This window comes from Rasamsonia emersonii (assembly GCF_000968595.1).
Source record: "Rasamsonia emersonii CBS 393.64 chromosome Unknown ctg1118621760004, whole genome shotgun sequence".
NCBI lineage: Eukaryota > Fungi > Ascomycota > Eurotiomycetes > Eurotiales > Trichocomaceae > Rasamsonia > Rasamsonia emersonii.
This window is the reverse complement of record NW_013563283.1, coordinates 93,019-119,779: the sequence shown is the minus strand read 5'-3', so window position 1 is coordinate 119,779 and position 26,761 is coordinate 93,019. Positions and strand designations below refer to the sequence as shown.

Genomic DNA, 26,761 nt, shown 5'->3' with positions numbered 1-26,761 from the left:
TTCTCACCAATGAAGGCTCTTTGGGAGGATGATAGCCGGGCGGATAGCAATAACTGTGCCAGATAGCGTACAATTGATATTCGCAGAGGTAAACCACGTCAGTCCATATCCAGAATCCATGTTGAAAGTGTATTCTCTTCAGTCTCTGTCAATTTTCGACAATTGGCGATTGAATCTTTGCGAGAAGTAGTCCCACTGACACGTGTTATTAAGGTGCTTTTAGGCACGTCAAATGCATCTGCAGCCTTTTGGATTGATGGAAATTGGCCCTTTTTATAGGCCTGAAGGGCCAATTGAAGACGTTCCTCCCTAGATATATCGGCCATTAGGTGGTGGTGGGTGGTGGTGGTAGTAATAGTCAAAAACTCGGTGTTGGTGTTGTGGCTGACCAGCTCGGTGGTGTGACCAGCTCGGTGGTGGATTACGTTAAGCACGGGTGCTGACTAAGGCGTTACAATTTGTGCGGATGTATTTTGTTTATAATAGAGGGGGATAAAAGCGGCAGTGGCTGTTTGGACGTCCCGTTAAAGTTTGGCTATTTATCCGTGCGCCGGTCCACGGGGCTGAAGGCTGAAGCCACAGTACGGTGTACTTCCAGTCGTACCTGGCCTAACCTGATTGGGTTCGTGTATGTATCCACCCCGGGATTTGCGCATGGATACAGTATACCTATTGCAATGGTGGAATGTATGTAGGTACTGGCAAGGCAGCAGGAATCTAATATTAATGTAATATCTATCGAGATCTACCTCAGCATGCTCTAGATAATAATAACAATAATTGGTTAACAAGAAAAAAAAACGAATTTCCAAACTACTTTGAAAGCCTCGAATTACAGTGTGCAATCAGAGAAAAATAAATAATGAAAGACAGAACATCTTGAATCCAAATAAATAATTTTTTTTAAAAAAAGAAAAAGAAGTGAATACTCAACGATAGGGACGAGTCTGATGTGTTTCTTGTCTCTGTTATGCTAGGTTAAGGGAAGGAGTTTATACGATGAAAGAAGTACTGTACGTAGAAGAAAAAAAAGAGTGGACAATTCAATTCAATTCATTTTTTTCTTTTTTTTCTTTTCATGGCTGTTTCTGTTCAAATAAACAGAAATGTTTTCGAATTATCTCATTGATTAATTTCAGGAAGTACCACATGGGACCTAACACAATACAATGCCCTGCGGTCTGTCTGTCTGTCGTCGCTCATCGACTTTGCTTGCGACCACGGAGATGCCGGCCCTACGTCATCTTCATCATTGTCGAGTATCTGCCAGGTATGCGGATGGAGAAAGAAAGCCACTGCTGGTCCAAAGTCTGTGTGAATTTTTTTTGTGGCGCTTCTCCATTGCTGGGCGTGTCGCTTACTCATGGTTCCCACTTTTTTTTTCGCCAGAAGACATCGTTGCTCGTCCCTCCTGCTCCTGCTCCTGCTCTCCATTGAGGAAGAAGGGGAAAAGAACGAATCCTGTGCTATGATTTCGATCGTAGTCAGGTCGGCATTATCCTCTGGCAGATGAGGAGAAGCGGATATTCGATTTGGAATTTGAAGCTGTGAATGTCGAAGGATGATGGCTGGTGATGTATAATTTTTTTTCCCGTTTTATCCATCAATATATGCTGATATCTTTATCTATTTGCTTATAAATTATCTGTATTGTTTTATTTATGAACAAGCGGACGAACCTGGTTCGGCTATGTGTGGGAATTCGCCAGTTGACTCAGCCTAACCTCGCTCTTGCCAAATTAACCTTTCGCCATGATAAAGCAATGGGATTTAACTATATTAGAAGTTATTTTTTTCCCCCTAGATATTTTAGACAAAGTAGTAAATAACAAGATAAAAGAAAGAGGATAATATATCCTAAAGAGGCTTTTTTTTTCTCTAATTTTTCATAACAAAAAAAAAGACGCCACTCTATTCACGTTATTTATACTAGACGTTTTAATAGAAACAAACATGCTGCTTGCTTAAAGGTGGGAGAAGGAGGAATTATGGCTGGGCCGCTTAGTTATATAAATGAGCGTGGAAAGTCATTCGACTGTCGATTCTCGTCCAGGCACTCGACCGCCACGGAAGTATTTCCTCTCGCCCTTCCCATCCCTCAGGCTCAACAATCTACTCAATCACGGAGGCCAAGCATTGATCCTCGCCTTTCCTGGATTGGTTGTTTTCAAGTGCCCTATCAGATGGGGTTATGATGATGGCCTCCCAGCGAAGACCGTCAAGAGTGGCGACAGAGTCCATGTCGATCGAGAAACAGATCTTCAGTGTTCTCCGCGAAAAACTGCATCCGAATATTATCCAGACGATTATGATCGTACCAGAGGGCATCTTTCTGCCTCGCATGTAGTCCACTCTCGAGGATCGTGTGGTCGGTTACCGGGACCTGCACTACCCTGAGTGTTACGCCAGCGACGAACTGAAGACACGATGGATAGGCCAAATAGTCAGCGCTGCCGCATGCCTGGAGGCCTTGGGCTATGTGCATGGGAATCTGACCCCTAGAAATCTGCTGCTTGATCGACGGGATAATATCAAGCTGAGTGATTTCGGCGAGTCGGTCCGTACAGTCACAGTGCGGTGCTCCGCCTTATGTGCCGTGGGCATTTGAGGTACGAAGTCACCGGAGCGAACAACACGCGATTGGCTGGACAATCTACAATCTCTACAGAGAGGTTCCGTCTGACTTTGAGGGACCTGACGGTGCTGATGCATTTGATCAGGTGGCGTTCCCTGCTGTTGACGATCTGGCTGTGGGCTCCATCATTCAGCGATGTTGGCGTTTGCAGTACCCGTCGATCGCAGCTCTTGACGATAACTTTCAGAAGCTCTTTGTGATGTCACGCCCGTGGTACCGACGAGTTGCCCAGTCGCTCCGTTCGTCGTGGAAACTCTGATCGACCGCCTTCACTATTGGGTGCTGAGGAAGCATTGCAAAAATCTCTATGCAAGACTATGTGAGCACGGTCTGTATGCGCTTCCTCTTGTGTCCGGGTCTGCCTAACATGTGATGACAAACCCTGCTCTTGGCCTCCTCGAGTACTCATCCGCTGTCAACGAGATGCCAAAGCCTCTATCCAGAGTTACTAAATATGGTAAGTTTTTTTTCTAAAAAAAATAGGTCTGTCACAGGCTTTTCTTTCTGACTCATTCCACCGCTTTACTATCTTAGATCCATGAATGGAAATCTACAGGTTAAGCTTAACCTTCTTGTCCTCCCGTCTTTTCACGGAACTGTATAATGCAAAAAGAACCAAACAGTTCATACTCAGATATTGACAGGACATAAACCCAAAAGAGCGCGGGCGCTGGAACAGAGATGATGCGATTCCAAGGGTCAATGTAACCCTTTGTGACCCTTTGTCAATGAAATAGACATTTTAAGTTCCAAAATCCGACAAGACGTATATTGTGTAGAAGATTTGAAGCGTCAGTGAGAACAATCAATACAAACAATAGTCTGATCGAAGAGGCGATAAGACAAGGTCTGTTTCACATTGGACTCCTATACTGACAAAGGAGACAAGATAATGAATCGAGTTACCAATGAGCCGTCTGTCTGCGATCAAAATTCATAACAGCGACAGCAAGGGAAAAAAAAAGAAAAACCCACTAGTCACTAAATTACTCCAATATAAAAAAGCTCACACCGGAGTCCACCCTCTCAGGACCCGCAGGTGCTACGAAAACCCCTGCCTATGCTTCATGGCAGGCAGGGATTTTACTAGACCTTTGTGCTAGGATATTAGGGGAAGGCGGAGGTGAGATAAGGATCTCTTTTTTTCCTTTTTCAAAGGAAGTAGAGGGATTTGAACACCCAGGCTCAAGTACGCCTTCACTAGGGCCGTCCCTAGTTACCAACTGCACTATCATTGCCCGGGTTATCAACAGGTAGTGAGACAAAGAAATCATATTGGCCGTTTTCCTTGGCAGTGGTGTGGGAGGGAGGGTGCTAGGTGAGACAGCTTGACTCAGCCAGTGCAGAGTTCAGCTGTTTGACTGCTCTCCTTGCTATAACAGTATGTCTTCTTTCCCTATTTCTATTTTGACACAATTCCCTGACAATTGCAAGGTCTGTCTACAACTCGCACCATGGAGGGCTCTGGAGGACTGCATGTACAGTTGTGTGGTTATGCTAGAAAGCAAGAGATGGCATCTTATCTATTAAACTATCAACTGAATGACTTCTGGTCATGGTGACTGCTCAGCCTTACCCACAAGGAGTTATCTTTCACCTAGTTGTTGTTGGTTCTAGCTGGGTGAACCTAACCAGGATTGTTAAAAGTTCACCATTTGACAGGTGAACTGAGTCAAGCTCCATCCTGCATGTGGACCCTACAATATTGATTCATTGTTTTCACTGTCCTTCTGGCATATTTGTTGCTTGTCACATGGCAGGATAAGCAAGAGCTGGGTCAGCTCCCAGATCGGTAGGCTTCAGGGCTTAGGGTCCAGGGCTAGGGCGCAAGCATCTACCTACATAAGTAAGAAGCAGGTCTTCACCTCACCCAGGCATTCACCTCATCTACACTCTTACACATCCAGCCAGCGTCATTTCATCACTTACTGCTACTTGCTGAGAAGTCCCAGACCACTGTATTCTTGCTGACGCCACGAGCTTCGCCAGGGCTCCTCGCTCTTGTCCCGGTTCCCTGACTGCTTCGTCTTACAAGCTGCCAGAGGCAGACATTCCTGTTCCACGAACAAAAGACCTTTACGCTGATCCTTCTGTTAACCGCTCAATCACAATGGCAGAAGCGGACGCACTTCGCGAGTTCGACCCGGATGGAGACGTCATCCTTGTCTTGAAGAATCCCAACACAGCCTTCGCTGTCTGGGATAAAAGCAAAGATTACAAGCAACCATCTCAGCCATTTTCCACGCTAGCGAACTCGAGTACCCAATCCGCAAATCCTTCTTCTACGCAGAAAACACCTTCCCAACCTACCCAACCGGCCGCACCGGCTCCAAGCAAGAACGACACCCAGACGGCTTCAGACGAGCCCTCAAACAAAAAGGAGGAGATACAAATGAAAGTCTCATCGCACCACTTGACCCTGGCTTCACCGTACTTCAAGGCAATGCTCAAAGGCGCTTGGAAAGAAGGCGAGGATCTCCGTCGTGATGGCTCTGTGCAAATTTATGAAGAGGGATGGGACCCCGAGGCTCTCACGATCGTCATGAATATCATCCACTGTCACTTCCGAAAAGTTCCTCGACAGGTCAGCCACGACATGCTCGCCAAGATCATTGCTATAGTGGACTACTACAAATGCATCGAAGTAATTGAGCCGTTTTCAGAAAGGTGGATCGATCAGCTGAAAGGGAGACTTGCCTCAACGCCAGAATTGCGAAGCATCGTTCTCTGGGTCTGGATTTCTTGGATGCTCCGCCTGAAGGAAGACTTTAAAATAGCTACGCTCCTTGCCTCCAAGCATAACCGGGGACCACTCCAGACACTTGGACTGCCAATTCCAGAGGCCGTAATTGGTATGCATCCAGGGCTGATAAATGAGAGGACAAGCACTAACAAGGCATATAGACGAGATCGAGGAACAGAGACAGCAATTCATCGAACGCCTTCTAGACTCCCTTCACGATCTCGTCGACAAAATACGCACGGGCAAGCACAAGACGTATGCCTGCTCAAAAAACATTGAGTGTGATTCGATTCTTCTTGGTGCCCTTATCAAGGAGATGGATGCGCGACATCTGTCTCCACGGCCATGCGCACCGTTTCTGGGCTTAAGCTACGCCGAAACTGCCAAAAAGGTTTCCAAAATCAGATCGCCAGAATGGTGTACTAATAATGGCCATCGTTGTCAAACACATTCTTGTAGTCTTCAATCTATTATTCTGAGCAACAATATCATCGAGTCATACAATAGTGTGAAGCGCCTGGAGCTAGATGACTTTTTGCCTGAGGATGAGGAGGATGATGTATCTCTCTTTAGCGAAGAATGCCAGGAGACGTGACCAGGGTTGACACATGAATCATGAAATTTTCTGGAGTTTAGTCGTACCTTTTAGTTGGAATGCAATACACGTATTGATGTATGATCTCATCACGATTCCCGCTTCCCGATTAAGTAAGGCGGGGCTTCCCCGCAGTCTGCCCTCCATCGGCCCCCACCGCCGACGAAGATGTCATCGTCTGGAATCCAACACTAACTCTCTCTGCGCCACGATTCAGTATCATCTCACTGCCTCGGCTAAGGACTTTAACTCGACTCCTGTGCTGCATACTGCATGTTCATCTCGGCAGAGATGGACCCCATCGTCTACATTCCCCTCTGCTTCTGTGTCGCCGCCTTTGTCGTCATCATCTATCTCGACTGACACACCAGTTGGGCCACGTTTCGTACAAAGGGGACATCTATGGGCCGCGATTTCAGTCGCCATCGTCGCTGGTCATCTGTCGAATGGCCGTGTCAGCACTATTGACGTGCTGGTCCTGATGATTCTGATTCATTAAGCGTCGTGTTATTTGCAGCCATGTCGTCAAACTCCCCTCCCGGTCTGCCTTCTTCCTACACCGCTCTCCCTACCAAGTATATCGCCTTATCCCACGTTCCAGCCGAATCGCCCACCCCGACCAAGGTCATCGTCGTCACGTTGAATCGTCCGGGAAAGAATGCGTTTTCGACGGGTAGCATCTATCCAGCGTCGCATCCCCTGCTGTCGACGCTTTTCTCGGAGGTGCTGCCCACGCCGGAAGCGACGGTGGCACGGGCGCTGGAGCTGACAAAGGAGATTGCGGAGAACACATCGACAGTGGCGACGGCGCTGATGCGCGATCTGATGTACCAGGGGCCAGACAGCGCGGAGGCGATGCACTTGCTGGACTCGCGGGTGATCTTCGATCTGTTTGGAGGGAGGGACAACCGGGAAGGCGTCCAGAGCCTCCTCGAGAAGCGCAAGCCGGAGTTTCAGGCCAATTTCAGCAATGCGGATGATGTGCCGGGCATATATCCGTGGTGGACGCAGTTGACGTGACGAAGTCGCGCAAGGCAGCGAAGTTTAAGCTATGACTTGTATTTTCTGGCAATCTGCGTGGCTAATGGAGATAGAAACAAGGGGATTGCCAAATTCGCTGAACGTGTACAAATGTATGTAGCCCAATTAATGGATATGGTATATACATTTTCTCAATTTGTGAACACGACACGGCACTATGCATAGCCAATATATACAGTACATTCAATACAACTTCTCCATACACGCCATTCAATCTTGCATGTTCCTCAGTCGTCAAACAGCAGCAACCTCTGCCCGTAGCCTGTCCAAATCCTCAGTCGTCCAGTCCGTAACGAGCATGTGCCCCGGTTCATGGGCAAACACCAAGCCATCGATCTTGTCGCCTGCCGATTCGACGATGAGCTGGGGAGTGACGCCGCATGCCTGCAGTCAAGCGTCAGAAAGCACAGACAAGTATGATCGAGAACTGTAGTATATATCTGGACACAATTGGAAGAGCGAGTTCCTACCCAAAAAACAGGCACCTCCCCCTCCTCAAACCTCTGCGGCTGTCCAAAATCCGGCTTGTCGACATCCCTCACACCAATCTCCCTCGCGCCCTCCCACCCCCAAGCAACAGGCTCGCCATGAGTCGCAAGAAACGGCCTCGTCACGTCGCGCACCTTCTCCACATCCTCAGGACGGTAGGGCCTCATGGAGACGACGCATTGTGCGTCCGTAAAGATACCCGCTGGCAAGACGGGGATGGACGAGCGGTACATTGCGACGACGGTGTTGGTGGTCTGGTGTCTGGGGGTTAGACCAGCGGCGGCGAGGGCATCTTCAAACGAGAAGGAGCAGCCGATCAGGAACCCGACGTGGTCTGGTGTCCAGAGGTCTTTAATATCAGGTTTCTTGGTAGCGACGCATTTCCCCTTGTCGTAGACGCGGTAGCAGGGGAAATCCGTGCGGATGTCAAAGTCCTCTGCTGTTTTGATGCATCCTGCTGGCAGGACGGTGTGCGGATCGCCGCGCGGCGTGACGCCTAGCAGTGGGCAGGACACCGGGTTCCGGGCACAAAGGGCGCGGAAGTGTTCTGCGTATCGGGACGGGAGGACGATGAGGTTCGCTTGCAAATAGCCCGGGGCGATGCCGGAGGTGTTGGTGAGGAGATTGTGGCGGGAGAGGAGACGGGCTTCGTGGGCGGGGGAGGTGGCTTGGGAGGAGATTTCGGAGGGGGTCATCGAAATATTTAATAAATGAATAAATAAATAAATAAAGAGAGAGAATGAATATAAGAAAGAGGAATAGTCCTCTAAAATCAATCCACAGGGCTATTATTTATTTATTCCCTTTTACATATAGAATTCAGACGAAGGATATCAAGAAAACAGAATTGATTTGAACTGATTTAACAAGACAAATAATTTCAAATTAATATATAGATAGCGGGCCAACAATGGTGATCAAACCGTGCGGGGTTCATTCGTATTTTATTTTATTATTAGAATTAGAATAAGACTGACTACCTTGGTTGCGTGATCCAAGAACCAAGTACCAAAAACTAAGAACCTAAAAGCAAAAAAAAAAACCCCGGAATCCAGGACAGGACAGGGCACAGAATCTTTAACTAACCTAATTATATAATTAATTAGTTGATTGAGAACGCTAGACCTAGCATCCTGGAGCTAGCAGGCTTCTTTGTCATATAATAATTAGTCACAGAGTATACTCATCTATTACTACTACTCAATTCTCGTAAATTGATTTATTATTAAATAGGTTTTATTACCTAGGTAGTATCACGATCGATCAAAGTTAGTCCTATCCTATCGTATCCATCCTATCAGCGCACTCGAGCAATCAGTCAATAATGGTCAGTTAGTGATAGTCGACCGACCGGCACAATCAGGCATTTCCCGAGCTGAGCCGAGCCGAGATTCTTTCATTCCATTATGCATGCTTATATTGGAAAGGAATAATATTGAACTTAAAATCGAACCTAAAATTACTATAATGATATAATATGTAACGATACAGGATTAAATAACCTGACAATTAATTAACTTAATTGTTTGTGCTTGATTATGATAATATCTCGGCTTGATGCAGTTCGGACCGATGGATCATGGACCGATGGTCCGATGGAGTGGGTGAGTGCAGATTTTAGATTCTCGATTGATTGAATGGCTGGCTGCTAGACACAAGTAGGAATATTATTAGACGAGGTAGGATAGATAGATAGCCTATGATCATGTCGTTCGACATTGTTTATTGCAGAATGATTACTGAGGACATAGCCGTAGAACTACCGTACAAGCCTGTCTAATCTTTTTCAGATTCCTTTCTTTCTAAAACCATATTTTACTGAGGATATCATGTCTCCCTCACATTCATCCTCTATCTAACATAAACGTACTGTACATACAGCTTATCTACAAACACAGCTGGGTTTTTCAAAAATGATACGTAAAGTCCACCTCGGCATCGCCCGTCTTCACCGCTCGCGTGTCCTCCTTCTCACCCGAGGCGATCCTTGCTTTTATTCCGTTCTGCCGCTTCAAATACAGCATCTGCGCCACGATCAGGGTCTGCGCGACGCCCAGCGCGCCCAGCGAGAACGCATTGCCCAGCACGTACGGACTCGTGCGGTAGATCTGGCCTACCACGATGCCCGCCGTGTTGCCCATTGTCTGCTGCAAGCCGATGGCCGCCGCGCGGCGGTAGTGCGGCGCCATGTTCACGTTCAGCCAGGCGATGTTCAGCCCGGGACCCGTGTAGGTGGCCACAGCGCAGAGGAAGGTGGCGAAGTACTTGACCGCGTCGGAATGGACGGTCAGCAGGAGGATGTATCCGACGATGGAGAAGACGTTGGCGCCGAGCAGGAAGATGGCGAATTTCGAGTACCGGTCTGAGAACCACGCGATGGCCGTGAAGCACAATGCGCCCCAGACGTAGACCGGCACTGTCAGCGCGTTGCTGCGCAGCGTGTCGTAGCCCATGCTGTTCAGAATGGACGGGAGGAACGTGCTGAACCCGTAGAGGAGGATGTCCTGGCAGAATTGGATGATGCCGCTGGCATAAACAATTAGCAGGACGCACGTTCAGTATGTACACATAAATGTAATGCCTACCTCATCCACAGCTTCGGATCGCGCAGCGCATTGCGCACCTCCTCCCAGCTGAATTTCTCGCTCCCCATGTACTTGCGTCGCTGCGCGTTGCGCACCTGCATCATCCACTTCTCCTCCGAGGTGAGGAAGTACGCGTTGGCCGGGTCGTTGGGCAGGCCGAACCAGATCCACACGGCGACGACGATGCTGAAGAGGCCTTCGATGATGTAGACCCATCTGCATATACATTAGCAGGAATTCAACCGGAAGTCAACCTATAGATAGATGACATTTCTCACCTCCATCCCGCCTTCCCCGCTACGCCGTCCATATGCAGCAACCCATACGCCAGCAACCCGCCCACAGCACCCGAAATAGCAGCGCAGTTCATCAGATACGACACGCGCTTGGCCTGCTCCTCGCGGCGGTACACCATGGTCAGATACAGGTTCAGACACGGAAACAGGCCGGCCTCGCAGCAGCCGAGGATCAGGCGCGTCGCATACACCCCGCCCACGTTGACGATGAAGCCGGAGAAGATGGTGACGAGGGCCCAGACGGTGGCCAGCCCCGTCAGCAGGTTGCGCGGCATGACCTTCTTCATGATGACGGTGAAGGGCGTCTCGAAGGAGACGTAGGTGGCGTAGAAGATGGAGACGGCGGTCGAGAACTGGCTGGGCGAGGCGTGGATGTCTTTGGGCATGTTGGCGACCTTGACGTTGCCTGTCGTGCGTCAGCACGAGAATATGAATACGGCTGTTATGTATGGTGGACAAACCGATATTACTCCGGTCCAAAAAGCAGGTCAAATACGCAAACATGATCACAGGCACAAAGGCCACGTCCAGCTTGGCCAGCAGCTTCGTCTCCTTGGCCGCATCCAGCTGGATGGCCGCCAAATCCTCTGCGACTCCGACCACCTCCTCAGAGGGACATTTTGGACGGGCGAGTTTTTCCTTCCCGTCGACCGCTTTTAGGGAGTCGTCCGCGGCAGCTGTGTGATCTGTCATGGTCGAGCAATGCCAATTCCTCTAACAAGACAAGAGAAGGAAGACGAATGGATAATAGATCAATGCCGTGATCGATCAATGCGTGTGGATGAATGTCTGGACGTGGATAGTTATAAGTTATCATTCCATCCATCCATTCTTTGTCTGTCTGTCTGGCGCAGGCTAAACAATTATGCGGGGTCAGCAGCTTAAGTTTGACAGGCCGGCAGGGCAGGGCGTTCTAACTTCTGCGCACGGTCGGAGCTATCTACGCGTACCTGATACGGCTGTCCTCCGTAGTAAGGTTGACTCAGTTGATTGACGTAAGGTTAAGTGCTGTCTGTCATTGTGGGGAGATGAGATAACGGAGATAGCCCGTGATTCGCAGTTGGGATCGATTATCCGCATTCGATGATAAGACGGGCGTCCAAGCTAGTAGTACGTAGTCTGGAAGGGAGTAAAGTAAGCTGTTAGCCTGTTCCAAGGGAAGACGACAATGAGGATCAATAGTAATGCCTACAAAGGCAGTGCTCCGTCCGGCTCTCTTTCCATTATCTAATAGAATCAATAAAGTTGCGGGGTGTGGAGTCTGGAGTACCGAGTAAACGTTTCACGGCACGTGGATAGTTACCCCGTACTATTCATCATCATTTCATTACACTGTGTCACCTAATTACAGAGTAATACTACAGAGGATAGAAAATAGACTGCAATTATTGACTGCTACTCCATACGTAAAACAGTATTAATATCAATTGGAAATTCTCGAGCCAGTGAGTGATAATGATAAGGACCTTCCTCTCTAAGGCTCTCAGCCAGCGGACCCAATCCCATGCTAGCCAATAAAAATCCCATCTCTTGTCTACGACAGCAAGCGGAGAACTCCGTACGTACAGTACAGTACGTTGATCGCTAAACCTCCCGTCTCTAATAGTAGTAGTTCCTGCGGGAAACGGGAAACGGAAACGGTACAACGGCTCAAAGGATAATCCCGGCTGTAGCGCTCACATGCCGATCGGAAAGTCTGCTTGTTGCCGAAAAAATAACACTTCTAAACTCCCTCTCAGCTGCTGCCGTCGGAGATGTGCTGATCGGACCGAGATTAATCGAGATTAATGTCCAGGGGGATTGGATTTAATTTAATGGCTAGTCAACATTGTTGGTTTGCTTGGTTTAAATTTACGGTATATAGTTCTAGCCTAGCTGGATCACAGTACTCTATCATGATAATCATCACATGGAATACCGTTCAGCTCTATGTAGGTAGACTTTTCAGAGACTGTTCTGTTCGAGTCAAGTTCACCGCATAGTCACCTGCAATACGTCAGCTGGTAGATACTACGTAGGAAATAGTCGATACTCACCAACTCCTCCGCACTCGTCGGGTGGATCGCCACGCAGCTGTCAAAGTCCTGCTTCGTCGCGCCCATCTTGACTGCGACGCCAAAGCCCTGCAGCATCTCGCCCACGCCCAGGCCCAAAATGTGCAGCCCAACAACCTTCTCTTCCGGCCCCGCGCAGACAATCTTCATCTGCGTCGGGTTCTTCTTCTTCTCCTCCGCGGGGAACGGGTCGTAGAACATGGACGTGAAGCGCGTCTGGTACACCTTGACCTTGTCATCGCCGTACTTCTGCCGCGCCTGCGGCTCCGTCAGACCGACCGTGCCCACCTCCGGATGGGCGAAGACCACCGTCGGAATGTTCTCGTACGACAGCTTGGACGACTTGAGTTCCGGAGGTCCGAAAAGGCGACTGCCCAGTTGGCGACCAGCCGCAATGGCCACTACGGAATGTCAGACGCCAGAAAAGAGAGTGTGTGTGAGTGAGAGTTCTGCTTACCCGGCGTCAATTCAACCTGCCCCGTCACATCTCCCAGCGCGTAGATCCCATCCACCGACGTGTTCTGGTACTCGTCCACAATGATGTGGCCGGTGTGAGTCTGCTTCACCCCAGCGACGTCGAGACCCAAATCTTCCACCGCCGGCGCACGTCCCACAGCCCACAGCAGCTCATTGACCTCAAGCTCATCGCCGTCTTTCCCAATCAGCTTCAGCAGTTTGTCTGCGCCCTTGCCGTCACGCAGGAGCTGAATCTCCTTGAAGCCCTTGTGTCCCTTGTGGATGTGGATCCCCACCGCCTCGTACCGCTGGGTCATGGTCTCCTGGATCATGGGGTCGAACTTGCGCAGGAAGGTGTCCCCGCGGATGAACATGTGGGTTTCGACGCCGACGGCCGCCAGGACTCCGGCCAGCTCGACCGCGATATAGCCCGCGCCGACCACCGCCCACTTGCGCGGCAGTTCCTCGAGCTCGAAGAAGCCGTCACTGGTGATGCCGTGCTCCGCACCCGGCACATCCGGGACAATGGGATGCCCGCCCGTGGCGATCAGGATGTGCTTCGCGGTATACCGCGCCTTTCCGGAGCCGTCGTTGAGCGTCACCTCGATCGTCTTGGGCTCGACGAAGCGGGCGCGGCCGTGCACCAGGTCGATACCCTCCTTGTTCCAGTTCCGCTCGTAGCTCCCGTTCAGCCGCTCGATCGTGGCGTCGCGGATGCGCTTGAAGTGGGTGTAGTCGATCTTGACGTCGTGCGGGATGTCATAGCCGTAGTGTCGGCCAGCGTGCAGGTTCTCGTTGATCGAGGCGAAGTTCCACGTCATCTTCTTCGGCACACATCTGTCGAATGGTCAGGATGACTGAAGCTATTGTTGCATGTCACTCAACACACAAACAAAAAAAAAAAAGAAAGAAAGAAAGAAAATAAGAAATCATGCATACCCAACATTGACACATGTACCACCGGCTCGGCCGGACTCAACAATCAACGTCTTTGCGCCATACCAACCCGCGGCTCTTCGGGCACTCCCACTGCCACCGCTACCACCCCCAATGACAATGTAGTCGTACTCTTTCGTCTCCACGGGAGCCATCGTTGAGAACGGCGAGCTTCGTTCGACGGCCGGGGACGGAAACTGTCTCGACAGGGAAGCTAGGCGAGGAAGAGAGGGAGAAAGCGTTTTGGGAGACTCCAGTGCGGGACTCGTCTGGCGGAGAGAGGCAATTCCTCGCGAAGAAGAGATCGATAGCAAAGGCGATGATCGTGTTCGGAGGGCGGATTTCAGCCAGAACCTGGAAGCTCGGATCGGATGGGTAGTATGGAGGGGAGGGGAGAGCATGCCTCTGGGGAGAAGAATGGGAAAAGGCAGCTATTTACACAGCGCGCGGCGGACAAGGACAAGAGGACGCCCAGTCAGCAATGCTACTGAGCTGGTTTGCTGCTGGCGGCGGGGAGAGGAGGGGCTTTGGTTTGGGGAATCGATTAGTTATTGGGTGCTGCAGCGCTTCTGTAAGCAACTGCGGGATGATGTTTTTAGCCTCGACCACCTTAGTCAGACTGAGTGATGCTCAGTAATGCCACCAACGCTGCCAATTGCGAACTCCTACAGTAGTATTATTACTATTTCGTACTTTTTCCATCATTTGTCATCTTTTCTCGGGCTGAAGGGTCATTCTGGGCTTCTCTGCCAGCATTCACGATGGCAGCCGGCACGTGACTTTGATTTATCAGCAGCATAACGCCATCGACCACTAGGATCACTCGATCCCGCCATCGGCACGTCATTTGACTTCACCATCAAGAACAGACTGTAGAAATGCTGCCATTCGTGAAGATGCGCTGCGTAGCTCTATTCATGCTGATCCTATATACATACCCCATACAGCCATAAGATGCTCATGACATGACGAGAAAAAAAAAGGACAAGAACGACTTCAATGAGCCAATGATCCCAGAGGTCACAGGAGAGAGATGGTCAAGAAGGAGATGCACATGTAAATGCTAGTTGCACATGCCAGAGGGCACTCGAGCCAAGACCAAATCATCGCGACAAGATAATAGTAGAAACAAATGTGAAACCCCTTGGACATCGAACAAACTGGCCCTTCCATAACACAACAATCTAATCGCCCGGTGCCAACCGCGATCCTTGGCGCCTGCGCCTCGGTCGTCCAGTTACAGCCAATCCCCTGCACAATCAAGCGAAACAAAGGACGGAATGAAAGGTATGCAAAACCTGCTCACTCCAGAACGGGAATGACACAACATCACTTGTTGGGAGAGATGCTGGAAGGATCGTCCAGAAGAGGGCTCCCACCGACGGCATCGAGCGCCACCGTGTGCAATGCGGGCTTCTGAGGTTCCCCTAGCTGTCCACGTTGGCGACGTTCCAATCGGTCTTTGACCCATGCGGCCACCTCTTCGTCCTCGGTTTCACTCTGCGGTGGATGCGTAGACGGCTCGCCATTCGCCTCGGGATCGGCGGGCGGTTTCATCAGGGGTGCCAGCCATGGATGCCGGAGAAGCGCCGCATAGGAGGGCCGATTCTTCGGATTCTTGTCCAGACATCCGCGCACGAACGTATGAGCCTCAGCCGAAAATGATTCTTCAGGCAGCGTCGGCGGGTCGCCATGCACAATCGCCTGGGGAAACCCGTCAGTGAACAAGATCGTCCAACAGCACCGGAGTGAAGCTACTCACCTGCAATTGACTGAAGATGTTGTTGTATGTCTCCGGGGGGTAGGGGTACCGCCCGATGGCACACTCGACGATCGACAGCCCCAAGCTCCAGATATCGCTCTGGACGCCATAAGTACCCCCCGTGTTGGCGCCCGACTGCTGCATCCCGCCGCCAGCAATCCGCTCTGGAGCCATATAACTCTGGCAGCCAATGTTCGTCTTGGCGATACTGGCGACGAGGTTGCCGCTCACGCCGAAATCGCAGATTTTGACCTGTCCACGGGTGTTGACGAGGATATTGGTGGGCTTGACGTCGCGGTGGATGATCTCGTGGTCGTCCTTGAGCGTCTTCAGGCCCATGATGGTAGAGAGCGTAATCTTCCTCAGAATATTTTCAGGAATCCCGCCCTCGTAGAGCCGGTCCACAGAGCCACCGTCCATGTACTCGACGCAAATATACACCGCGCCCTCCTGGAAGAAGGCCCCGTAGAAGTCGATGATAAACGGCGAAACGCAGCGATGGAGAATGTCCAATTCCATGATAATCTGAGCGAACTTATTCTCATCCAGCTCCAACCGGATTTCCTTCATGGCCATCACAACCCCGCTCAGGTTATCCGGTGGCTTCGATGGAGGGGAGGAGACGGAATTATTTGACCCTTCCGGCCGACTGACGATGCCCGATATCCCCTGACCTGGTTTTCGCATATGGGGGCGACTATGTCGAACCTTGTAAACAGTACCATAATTCCCCTTGCCCAGCTCCTCCAGCCGATCGACCTCGTCGAGAGAGATGCTGAAACTTTGACCGGAAGAAAATTCAATGCCTCCCCCGTGAAGGAGGGCTTTGTTCTTAAAGGTCAAGGTTCCAGCCTTCGTGTCAATAAAGTCGGCATACTTGCTGAAGGCTGACTGGTTCGAGGCGTCACCGGATTTTCCTCCCTGCGCTGAGCTGTCTCCTTGCCGTTGGCCGTCTTCTGATTGCCCCGTCACGTCCGACAGTCTCAATCCGGGCTGGAGTCTCTTCGCGGCTAACCCCCCAGGCTTCTGGTTGAGCGTTGGTCCTGCGCCCGCGGGCGCAGAGGACCAATTCTGCGCATGAGGGCGACTGGTCGGGGGTAGTCTGCCCGCCAGACCGCCTGTGATGGGGCCGGAGGGTACTGGATGTTGGCCTTTCGGTACGGGGCTTCCTCCTATACCACTGTTCGCGGATGGCCCTGTTCCTTGCGTAGACGACGGGATTCCCCCCGTAGACGCGGCATGGGGCATGCCCGGCGGGGCACCTTGCCTGGACAGAGAGAAGGCCTTCATCTTTGCCAATATGTCCTGGTTTAGACCACTGGACTGCCCGCTGATCGACGCCGCCGGACGAGGAGCAGGAGGAGCAGGCGCGCCTCCTCTCCGCGCGGCGTTCAACTGGCCCAGGGGAGTCGAAGAGGCCGTCATGCCGCTGGAGAGGTCGGATCCAGAGCGAAGAGAAGGTACGGAAACATGACGAGGCGAGCGTGTGGAGGAGGGGGGAGACGACGGGAGGCAGTCGGTCGCATCGTGGTCCCTGTCGCTGTCAGGAGACACCGGAATATCTTCGACCAGAGGGGTCTTTCGATCGTCCTCCATCTTGTTCTTGCCGAATGGCGGTGGGCGGTCAACCCCGCACGAAGCCCAAGCGTAGTCCTCGAAGAATCCTGCTCTCTTTGTGTCGCGGTTGATTCCTCCTTGAAACGGGAAACGAATCCCGTTTTCGGATCCACCGGTGTGGTTGTGCCCCGAACAATGTCTCGTTCGACGCGACCTAAGGTCTCGGAGGGTGGGTTTATCTCGCTCGGAGGGACAGGAGAGAGGAGAGAGATCGGGGGAGTCTGGTAATTAATTAATTCTTCTGGGGCGTTGCAGAGAGACGCCGATGCGGGGCTCCAGCAGCGCGCAGAGCTTACTGGGGCGGATCAGCAAGGATTCCCGGGACGAAAGAGGAGTTTAATGAGAGACAGGCACGGGCAGCAGCAGCACAGCAGCCAAAACGAGTGGGACCAACCATGGAGGAGGAAAGATGGGGGGCTATGCAGGAGGGAGAAGCGGACAGACAGAGGGGACTACCTGGACACCTCGAGATGGTCGAGGGGAGGGAGAGTTGAGCAGAGCAGAGAGCTCGCTGAGGGGAGGCAATGTCCCGACCGGGCGGGAAAAGCTACCGGCGAGGTTGCAGTTCCGCCTTCACGACTGCCAGCGTCCAGCGAGTGGCACGACCCGTGGATGCGAATCTGGCGCTGTCGTCGGTTTCCAAGGGCCACAGTGGGCTTTGGGGGCAACAAAAATCAAAAAAAAAAAGACCTTTGGCGGGCGTTGCACGGGGGTTGGGGTCGTGCCGGAATTCAACACCAGGCAAAGACCATCAAGAAGACAAGACGACGCAGGCGGTGGCAGTTAGGCTGGTCGCTGGACGAGCAGATCTTTTGTCTTAAAGGACTCAGAATCCCACCAGCTCACACCGCTGCCATGACTGGTTTAGTTATGGGTCTTTCAGCAGCAAAACTTGGCTGCTGCCTGCACTTGGCATGACTGTGACTGCGTCAAGGCACAAAAGAGGCCGCGAGGAAGCTCTCGGGCTTTCTAGTCTTATCCGGCTGCATACGCCACAACGCCTAATGGGACAACCGGTCTACGCCTGTGGGAGCTGTGCTTGCCAGGCCTTGTGCCAGCGCCGGCGACATGACCCAAAGAGGAACAGAGGAAGCTTCCGCTGTGAAACCGCCCGGCGCGTCCACCCTGGTGGCGCCGCCAACCCTTGGATGGCCGATTCATGTGCGCTCGCCGGTGGTAGCGAGCTTTTGCCACCGCGACATCTGGGAAGAACGTGCCTGTTTGCTGGCTGAAGCTCCCAGCACTCTCAGGAACTCGCCCTCGATCGTGCCCTGCGATTCGCGGGCTCTGCTTCCGGCCTGCCACTTTTGCCCGACTCGGCCCGTCGGATGCGCCCGCGAGCAGGACATGACAGGATGACTAAGATGGCAGGGACAGAGATAGTCAATCAATTGACTCAATATTGAGGATCGTCACGATTCTGACGCTGTATGATTACACAGATCGACGGCCAGTATCGACGTTATCCCCGTCCACCTGACAGGAATATCGAACCAGTCACTACCGCTTCTAGTGGAAAGAGACAAGTGACACCTAGGTCATATACAGGTCTATCTTGGTAGAAATTCTGATTTTTCCACGGTATTTGCTAAAAGTTCATTATTTTAGGTCAATTCGCAGGAAAAGGAGAGACAATCCGCATCTATACAACAGGAAACCAATGCAGAACAAGGCTCAGTCGACTCATGTGACCCGACTGGCTACCTAGCCACTAGGAGCTTGAGGAGATAAGATTGTAGCTATTATCGATCCTAGCATTATTATGATGAACTATACCATAATTCTACTTGTCACCTTTTCACAAGTGCTTCGTTTCATCGCCTTGTAGCGACTAACTGGAGATACCATTGACTATGGAGGAAGCTTGATGGAGGATCCATGAAGGATGATCCACATGGAGATCCTTACACGTGATGACTATGGATCAACCATGTGATCCGAGGATGGATATCCATACTCCCCATCCGTCAAGGTACAACCTTGTACGGCGACAGCCTCTATTATAAAAACGCCAATATAGTAACTATCGTGAGAATGATAAAAGTATAGCAAGGAATAACGGACAGAAAACCCACCTAGAACACGGCTCATAAGAAACCTGATACGAGAAATAATATATAGTGAGAAATGGGTGGGAGTTCCCGTGGAAAGTAGATAATAAAAAATATATAGTATGGTATAGACCAATATAATTTTTCTTTCTTCTTTACAAGCCAGCGGAGTCAAGCACGACTTTCAAGGCCTGTATACCTCAGAAAATCCGCTATAGGGAGATCCTTATTTTCTGATAACTAAGCTCGTCTTACTGCCTCGAAAAGAAACGTCTGGAAAAGTTCTGTACGACTGGAGGAGCACCAAATCTCAGTTTATCCGGATCATATCCTCAGATCAGATCTATCTTCGGCAACAGATATACCGATAACTCGATGCCCAGCACGCTGATCAATTCTCTGGATAGCAACGGCGTGGCAGCCACGTGGAGATAGCTTGCGGGGTAAGACTGCGGGGATGAGCTCTTCGCTGCTACCGTTACCTCCGTTTCTTGATTGATGGATCTTGAATGATCATCGCTCTGCGTTTATCCTTAAATTTTCCGAAGAGCAAGCATAGATATAAAATGCTGTCAGGTACGGTACATCCAAGCACGATGACGAAGGAACGGGCACTCTCGATCTCAGTGTCGCCAGCCCAACCACGTGGTTGCCGGACACTCTGTCCAATAACAGAACGGGTCTGCAATGATCTTTCTCGCTTCACCCCGGCTTCTTTTCGGGGCGACTGTTGTTGTGGCATTATGCCAGGCACAGCTCTTTCCTAATGGATTCAGCTTCAATCCGCAGTTGACCAGCAAAAAATGTCCTCGAGACGCCAAGGCAGTGGAGAGGGATGCGTTTCTTGATCAGCTGGTGGCAAACCTCACCGTTCCAGAGCTGGGTACATTCATCGATAATACCGATTGCGGTTTAGTGATCTGGGTAGGGCTGTCCTAATACGTCGAGTCTGTAGTCCTGCAAATGCACCTCATGTTCGCAGATAACATCATCGGGCCAAAATCGGACAATGGGTTGTATGGTAAATCCCCATTATGGTGATCAAAAGACACCTATGCACGCCTGACTGACAGATCTTCAGATTATACGATGCGTCTCGCGCCTACCGCCCCGATCGGAATCATCCACGATTGGTATCCCACCAATAAGTCTCAGTACAACGACCTCCAGAGATTAAACTCCCAAAAAGCTCGCATCGATATCCCCTTCCTGCAGACTGGAGAATGCCTCCATGGCGTTGGCTCGTTCAAACAGTCCATGTTGCCGCAGTCCATTGGCATGGCAGCCTCCTTTGACACCAATCTGGTGCACCGTGTCGGGAGAGCAATCGGCACTGAGGCGAGCTCCATCGGCATCCATGCCTGCTTTGCGCCGGTCCTGGATCTGGGGAAAGATCCTCGTTGGGGGAGAGTTCAAGGTGCGAATCGCTATAGTGTTTCACCCAAGTCTTGAATGAGACAGCCATGTTGACCTTACCTGTATGCAGAGGCCTGGGGTGAAGACATGGTTCTCACGTCCCACATGGGCGTTGCATATGCCTCTGGCCTGTCAAAGAATGGATCATTGTCTGACCCCGATGCCGTCGTACCCGTGATGAAGGTTTGCAGCCTAGGTACCACATACCTTTAATAAGTTCATTGATAACCGTCCTGGACAGCATTTTGCCGCGCATGGAAGCCCTCAAGCCGGACACAATGCCGCTCCTTTCATGGGCTATGGAGTCAGAGAGGTTCTCCAGGAACTGTTGGTCCCGTTCAAGGCAGCTGTAGACCTGGGAGGTGTGAAAGGTGTCATGATGTAAGCGAGTGAACCCCTTCTGCGACCATCAATATATCATTTGCAAGTGCTTACTTTCGGGTAGGGCTTACAGCGAACTTGATGAAGTCCCGTGTTCGGTGAATCCAATTTTATATCAAGCTCTCGAGAGCTGGGGATACGACGGTTTGTTCTTCTTCTCTTTCTTCTCGTTTAACACTTACTAATAGCCCATGGCAACTTGTAGGATATGTCACCGCTGATGATGGAGGTGAGAACCGAAGAGCTGGGTAGTAGAGAAATCTTACTTATAGTGCTGACAGGTCTCTCCATGCTGTACGAAACGCATCGTGTGACCAGTTCCGTCACCGATACGATTGCGCAATGGCACAACGCTGGCGGCATGGTGCAATACTATGATTTTCCGCTGGAAGTCTATCTCAATGCACGTTTGATCTTGATGTGTTGATGATCACTTATGACTTTTACTAACGTCATCCCAGACAACGGTGGACTTGGTTGCCAACGGTACTTTGTCCAAATCAACTCTGCAATCGCTGGTTCGCAGGATTCTGGGCGTCAAGTATGATCTGGGTCTCTTTGAAAACCGCTACATCGCGGACGATGTCGACTCCGAGGCGATCACGCAATCACACGTTCCTCTCACTCTCGAGGCTGCACAGAAGAGCATTGTTCTTTTGGAAAACCGCAATGTGACACTGCCCTTGAAGCCAAAAGAGAAAGGGATCAAAAGGATTGCGCTCGTTGGGCCGTTCGGTGATACTTTCAACTATGGCGACTACTCCGGACAATGGGGAGGTTACCCCGTGGCCAACGCCAGTACCATTCGCCAGGCAATGTCCCAGTATCTCGCGGTGAACGCGTCCGGCACGGAACTCGTCTCCAGCTGGGGTGCGAACTCGTGGTTGTACAATGGGCAGTACAATATCCCTCCCTACCACCTCTCTGCCAATGGCACTTCTGGTGGTCTGCTGGCGACCTACTATGCGGACACCAATTTCACCGATGCAAGGTTCCAGAAGCTGGAGACTCCCAGCCTCGATTGGGGACTCTACCCTCCCAACGGCCTACCGTCGAACAACTTCAGCGTCACATGGGAGGGCGATCTCACCGTGCCGGTCGACGCGGAGGTCGATGGCTGGCTCGGGGTGGCAGTCTACGCGAACACCACCGCAAAGCTATATGTCGACGGTCAATTCCTGGTCGAAGCCGAAGCGACACCTTCGGGCAACATCCTATCCAACATCATGCCGCTTTCGTACTCCATGGCGAACGGGACAATGGCCCCTCCTGGATCTGCTCCCTTCACCTTCCGCAAAGGCGCTAGGCATCATATCCGGCTGGAATACCAGGCTTGGAATTATGTCCAGAAGTTCGAGAACGTGAATTCGCTCAACGCTCAGGTCTTGCTGTTTTGGAACCTTGTTGATCGGAATGATCCAGTTGGTAAAGTAAGCGCGCCAGTCGTCATCCTGAAAGAAGATGCATGATAGCTTGAATTTCTACTAACTGAACTTCTTCGCTAATCATTCAGGCCGTCGATATTGCCAAGTCATCTGATGTCATTGTGCTCGCAGTTGGCGCAAACTGGAACAGCGACGGCGAGAGCGGAGACCGGGCGACCTTGGGCCTGTCTCCAAACCAGAGTACGGAAATCTGTCCCCCTGTCATTAAGCGTAGCACGTTGGCTTACTTGGACTGTTCTCAGCTGCCCTTGCCGATGCGATATTCGCCCTCGAGAAGCCGGTCGTTCTCGTGCTGCAGGGAGGCCGTCCGTTTGCTATTCCGCAATACTATCGTCAAGCTGCTGCTGTCCTGAATACAGTACGTCTATACCATATTTTTCCTGTGTCGTTAGAACTTGTCTCACACGTTGCAGTTTTTCCCCGGCCAATCCGGCGGCCAAGCCATTTCAGATGCGATTTTTGGAATAACCAACCCTGGCGGACGAGTTCCTCTGAGCGTTCCGTATGACGTAGGCACTCTGCCGGTTTACTACAAGTATGCAGGGCATTCTATATTATTATGTGATATTACTAGGTCGAACTCTGCCACTAACATCATACCAATCACAGCTACAAGCCATCATACCCTCGTGACTACACCGACATCCCTTACACTCCGATTGTAAGCTCCCTGCCCCTCTCGCCTCTCAACGATCAGATGATCCTTACCATTTCGCGCGTGACCAAACAGTATCCATTCGGCTACGGCCTCTCGTACACGAATTTCAGCGTTTCCAATTTCCGCGCCACCGCTACATCGCCAAACAGCACCACTACTGCGTCCACTAATAGTAGTTTCACACCGACCTCAACCATCACTTTTTCCGTCGACATCACCAACACAGGCGACATAGCAGGCAGCTACGTGCCGCAGGTGTACCTCCTCGGCCGCGTTTCGTCCATCACGCGTCCCGTGCGGCAGCTCGTCGCCTTCACACGCGTGTACCTGTCCCCCGGAGAGACGGCGACGGCGACGATGGACCTCGACGTGGCGCGGTACCTGACGGTGCTGGATCGAGCGTACCAGTGGGTTGTGGAGCCGGGCGCGTATACGTTTGCGTTGATGGAGAATGGTGGTAGCCAGGCGTCGACGGCGATGAATGTGACGATGAGTTGTTGTCGCTGAAATCGATTCCTTGCTTTGTCCTTGCTCCCTCTGTCTGCGTCAGAAGAATTTATAGAGAGGGAATATGAGAGGGAATATTATGTCATGTAAGCTGTCTACGTACAGTATACAGTCTTGCCAAATTTATATACTGGGAACGTAGATGGTAAAAAATATATATTTTCCCTCAAACCACTCGAGCAGGCAAGACCTGTAAGGCTTAACCAGAATAAAAGTCTCAAGGATTACACGAGTCCAGTAGGATAAATGTGCATGTCGCCACTTCTCAGCATACTGCTTATGGTTATCCTGGAGTAATCTCAGATCTGGAATATGAATGAATAACACGGAAAATAAACGACGAATGGAAAGACAGCAGACGAACCAATAGCAGTGATGATTTGCACGGATCCAATTCCAATTCGTCACGATTTCCAGTCGCTGCATGTGATTGGTTCCACGACATCCTGCTAAGGCCCTGATTGGTGTTGATCGCCTGGGCATTATTTTATCGTGCAGCATAGAGCACGCCAGCGCATCGAGTTCTGTTGGTTGTGAAGGTCGTAATTGTGCAATGCCTAGACTTGTCTATCTTCGACCACGCAGGCAGTCTGCTGGCTGCGTTGACCATTTCGTCTTGGCTGACTGATAACAGCCCGTTTAGTATGCGGCAGTGGATAGCTCTGCATATGCATGTCGACCTAAGGCATGCCTAGACTAGGCTCCGCTCTGCTGATAGCAATTCGCAGCAAGCTCTGATCCTCGAGCCTTGTCGTTTCAAGTTTGTCCACATCCTGTAATCTTGGCAGACTTGATGCAGGGTTGAGACTTGAGAGTGAGGCTGGATCTGTCGCATCGCCCGCGGCTGTGACACGCCAAGTCTCGTCCGCCTGGGCCGGGTCGCCTCCCCGACGTGATCTCATCATCCCACCCTCCCCCAGACTCGACTCTCATCTCTTCTCCTGTGGGAGACGCCTCTCTTTTCCTGTATCCATCTCTCCCTTGCGACACAGACTCGCCGTTTCACCCGTCCAGATCGATGGCAGTCTTCACCACGCCCACCCTGCGCAACGCGAATGACATAAAGTCCGCCGCTGCCCAGCTTAGCCGCCGCTATCTCAGCTCCAACACCGTCCAGCATGGCGCCACGAGGCTCCTCCAGGCCGGCGCTGGAACCCACTCCAGCCATCCTTCCTTCCTCCATCTCGTCCTCCTGGTCTTCGAAGCCGTGCTAGAAGTCGTCTGCGTCAGTCTTCCGGGATACATCGCCGCCAGGCAGGGCATGTTCGATGCCGATGCCCAGAAGCTGGTCGCCAACCTGAACGTGGCTCTCTTCACGCCTTGTCTGGGTACGAAATCCTTCCACAATCGCCTCCTTTGAATAGGAACGTGCTTCGCGACTGACCACCTGGCAGTGTTTACGAAATTGGCCTCGCAGCTCACCGCGGAGAAGCTTACCGATCTCGCCATCATACCCGTCATCTTCATCATCCAGACCTCCGTCTCATACTTCTGTTCCGCCGTCGTTTCGCGATGCTTCCGATTCAAGAAGAGACAGGCCAACTTTGTCGCGGCTATGGCGGTGAGTCTCGGTCTTCTGAGGTTCGATTCTGTCAGGTTCCAACTGACACCCTGTCGACAGGTTTTTGGCAACTCCAACTCGCTACCCATCTCCCTCGTTATATCTCTCTCGCAGACACTGAAAGGCTTACACTGGGATCAGATCCCCAATGACACTGACGACGAAGTGGCAGCTCGGGGCATCCTGTATTTGCTGATCTTCCAGCAGTTGGGTCAGCTGGTTCGATGGAGTTGGGGGTACCATGTGTTGCTGGCTCCCAGAGAGCGATATGCCGAAGAAGACACCGTCCATTCGATAGAGAGTGGCCAGGCACACTATACGGATAATCCTGAACAAACAGACCCGGATGAGCCCTTGCTCCGAACCAGAACGTCCGACGATGGCCCGGGAGAGCAGTCTTTTTCCGGACTGTCGACCGCGTATGGGTCTGGTAGTCAGACTCCGGTCACTGACCGGGCCTATTCCTATACCAAACTGCCCGCCCTCGATACGAACCCACAGGATCGGGAGGAGGGCTATGATGATGAGGATGAGGATCGGCCGCTCTCGATGATCGGGCCTCCTCCCAGTGGGCCTTTCCTGCCTCGCCAGAGCTCCACCGGAGATATCCTGACCTTCCCCAACGTTGAGGTGCGACGACGCGACGCGCCGGCGGCTAGTGGTGTGAAGGGTCTGTATTATCGATACAGACGGTCGGCACGGCAATTGCGCAACCGGATGGCGCGTTTCGTGAAGGACAAGGGCCACCAAGTTTTCGAGTCGTTACCAGCTTCTGTACGGAGAGGTCTCACGGTCTCTACGTCCTGGACAGGCCGATTCTTCCACGGCCTCTGGGAATTTATGAATCCGCCTCTGTGGGCGATGTTGGTTGCCATCATAGTGGCATCAGTCCCGTCATTGCAGCATCTCTTCTTTGACGAAGGCACATTTGTGCGCAACTCGGTGACTCGCGCCATCGACCAAAACGGCCAGGTGGCCGTTCCGCTGATTCTGGTCGTCCTGGGGGCCAACCTGGCGCGGAACACGCTGCCCAAAGAAGCCGCAGAGGACGAGGAAGATCCGCAAGAGGAGCGCAAACTCATCGTCGCGTCACTGATCGCGCGAATGCTGCTCCCGACGCTGATCATGGCGCCCATCCTTGCGCTGCTGGCAAAGTATGTCCCCGTGAGCATCCTGGACGACCCGATCTTCATCGTCGTCTGCTTCCTGCTCACGGGCGCACCGTCGGCTCTGCAGCTGGCGCAGATCTGTCAGATCAACAATGTGTACATGGGTGCGATGTCGCAGCTGCTGTTTCAGAGTTACGTAGTCTGGTGAGCATCCTCCAGCTCGTGCTGCTTTTGTACTGAGAGTGCTGACTTCTGATTCAGGATTCTCCCTTCTACGCTCGTGCTGGTCATGTGTGCTCTTGAGGTGGTCGAATGGGCTACCCAGCCATAACTCATAACTCATCAAATCAACCGTTTGGAACGGGTTTTGACAACTACTACTGAAATAGATAGATAGAAAGGTGTACTGTACTGTACTGTACTG

The 26,761-nt window shown here is 51.5% G+C and overlaps 9 protein-coding genes across 9 annotated transcripts; 4 read left to right on the top strand and 5 right to left on the bottom strand.

Moving 5' to 3' along the window:
* Window positions 1–2,112: 2,112 nt before the first annotated feature.
* On the bottom strand, window positions 2,113–2,485 carry T310_1867 (uncharacterized protein; the record flags this gene model as incomplete). The annotated part of the gene is made up of 2 exons (XM_013475294.1): window positions 2,113–2,281; window positions 2,319–2,485. The coding sequence occupies 2 exons, from the start codon at window positions 2,483–2,485 to the stop codon at window positions 2,113–2,115; spliced, it is 336 nt and encodes a 111-aa protein (XP_013330748.1).
* A 1,604-nt stretch (window positions 2,486–4,089) lies between these two features.
* On the top strand, window positions 4,090–5,973 carry T310_1866 (uncharacterized protein; the record flags this gene model as incomplete). The annotated part of the gene is made up of 4 exons (XM_013475293.1): window positions 4,090–4,193; window positions 4,396–4,481; window positions 4,588–5,487; window positions 5,540–5,973. The coding sequence occupies 4 exons, from the start codon at window positions 4,090–4,092 to the stop codon at window positions 5,971–5,973; spliced, it is 1,524 nt and encodes a 507-aa protein (XP_013330747.1).
* Window positions 5,974–6,492: 519 nt separating this feature from the next.
* T310_1865 (Enoyl-CoA hydratase) lies at window positions 6,493–6,993 on the top strand (the record flags this gene model as incomplete). Its single annotated transcript, XM_013475292.1, has 1 exon — window positions 6,493–6,993. The coding sequence occupies one exon, from the start codon at window positions 6,493–6,495 to the stop codon at window positions 6,991–6,993; it is 501 nt and encodes a 166-aa protein (XP_013330746.1).
* A 255-nt stretch (window positions 6,994–7,248) lies between these two features.
* Window positions 7,249–8,198, bottom strand: T310_1864 (Uncharacterized protein; the record flags this gene model as incomplete). Its single annotated transcript, XM_013475291.1, has 2 exons — window positions 7,249–7,398; window positions 7,485–8,198. 2 exons carry the CDS (start codon window positions 8,196–8,198, stop codon window positions 7,249–7,251), a joined length of 864 nt encoding a protein of 287 aa, XP_013330745.1.
* Window positions 8,199–9,410: 1,212 nt separating this feature from the next.
* On the bottom strand, window positions 9,411–11,077 carry T310_1863 (uncharacterized protein; the record flags this gene model as incomplete). The annotated part of the gene is made up of 4 exons (XM_013475290.1): window positions 9,411–10,029; window positions 10,089–10,304; window positions 10,367–10,790; window positions 10,846–11,077. 4 exons carry the CDS (start codon window positions 11,075–11,077, stop codon window positions 9,411–9,413), a joined length of 1,491 nt encoding a protein of 496 aa, XP_013330744.1.
* A 1,278-nt stretch (window positions 11,078–12,355) lies between these two features.
* On the bottom strand, window positions 12,356–13,985 carry T310_1862 (Glutathione-disulfide reductase; the record flags this gene model as incomplete). The annotated part of the gene is made up of 4 exons (XM_013475289.1): window positions 12,356–12,370; window positions 12,421–12,839; window positions 12,896–13,731; window positions 13,834–13,985. The coding sequence occupies 4 exons, from the start codon at window positions 13,983–13,985 to the stop codon at window positions 12,356–12,358; spliced, it is 1,422 nt and encodes a 473-aa protein (XP_013330743.1).
* A 1,174-nt stretch (window positions 13,986–15,159) lies between these two features.
* Window positions 15,160–17,606, bottom strand: T310_1861 (Mitogen-activated protein kinase kinase; the record flags this gene model as incomplete). Its single annotated transcript, XM_013475288.1, has 3 exons — window positions 15,160–15,534; window positions 15,593–17,363; window positions 17,506–17,606. The coding sequence occupies 3 exons, from the start codon at window positions 17,604–17,606 to the stop codon at window positions 15,160–15,162; spliced, it is 2,247 nt and encodes a 748-aa protein (XP_013330742.1).
* A 2,341-nt stretch (window positions 17,607–19,947) lies between these two features.
* On the top strand, window positions 19,948–23,667 carry T310_1860 (beta-glucosidase; the record flags this gene model as incomplete). The annotated part of the gene is made up of 13 exons (XM_013475287.1): window positions 19,948–20,143; window positions 20,216–20,281; window positions 20,342–20,677; window positions 20,747–20,859; window positions 20,918–21,057; window positions 21,122–21,201; window positions 21,263–21,286; window positions 21,339–21,448; window positions 21,519–22,487; window positions 22,571–22,682; window positions 22,745–22,860; window positions 22,916–23,037; window positions 23,112–23,667. 13 exons carry the CDS (start codon window positions 19,948–19,950, stop codon window positions 23,665–23,667), a joined length of 2,940 nt encoding a protein of 979 aa, XP_013330741.1.
* A 1,018-nt stretch (window positions 23,668–24,685) lies between these two features.
* T310_1859 (Auxin Efflux Carrier superfamily) lies at window positions 24,686–26,668 on the top strand (the record flags this gene model as incomplete). Its single annotated transcript, XM_013475286.1, has 4 exons — window positions 24,686–24,995; window positions 25,062–25,228; window positions 25,289–26,541; window positions 26,599–26,668. 4 exons carry the CDS (start codon window positions 24,686–24,688, stop codon window positions 26,666–26,668), a joined length of 1,800 nt encoding a protein of 599 aa, XP_013330740.1.
* Window positions 26,669–26,761: the final 93 nt, after the last annotated feature.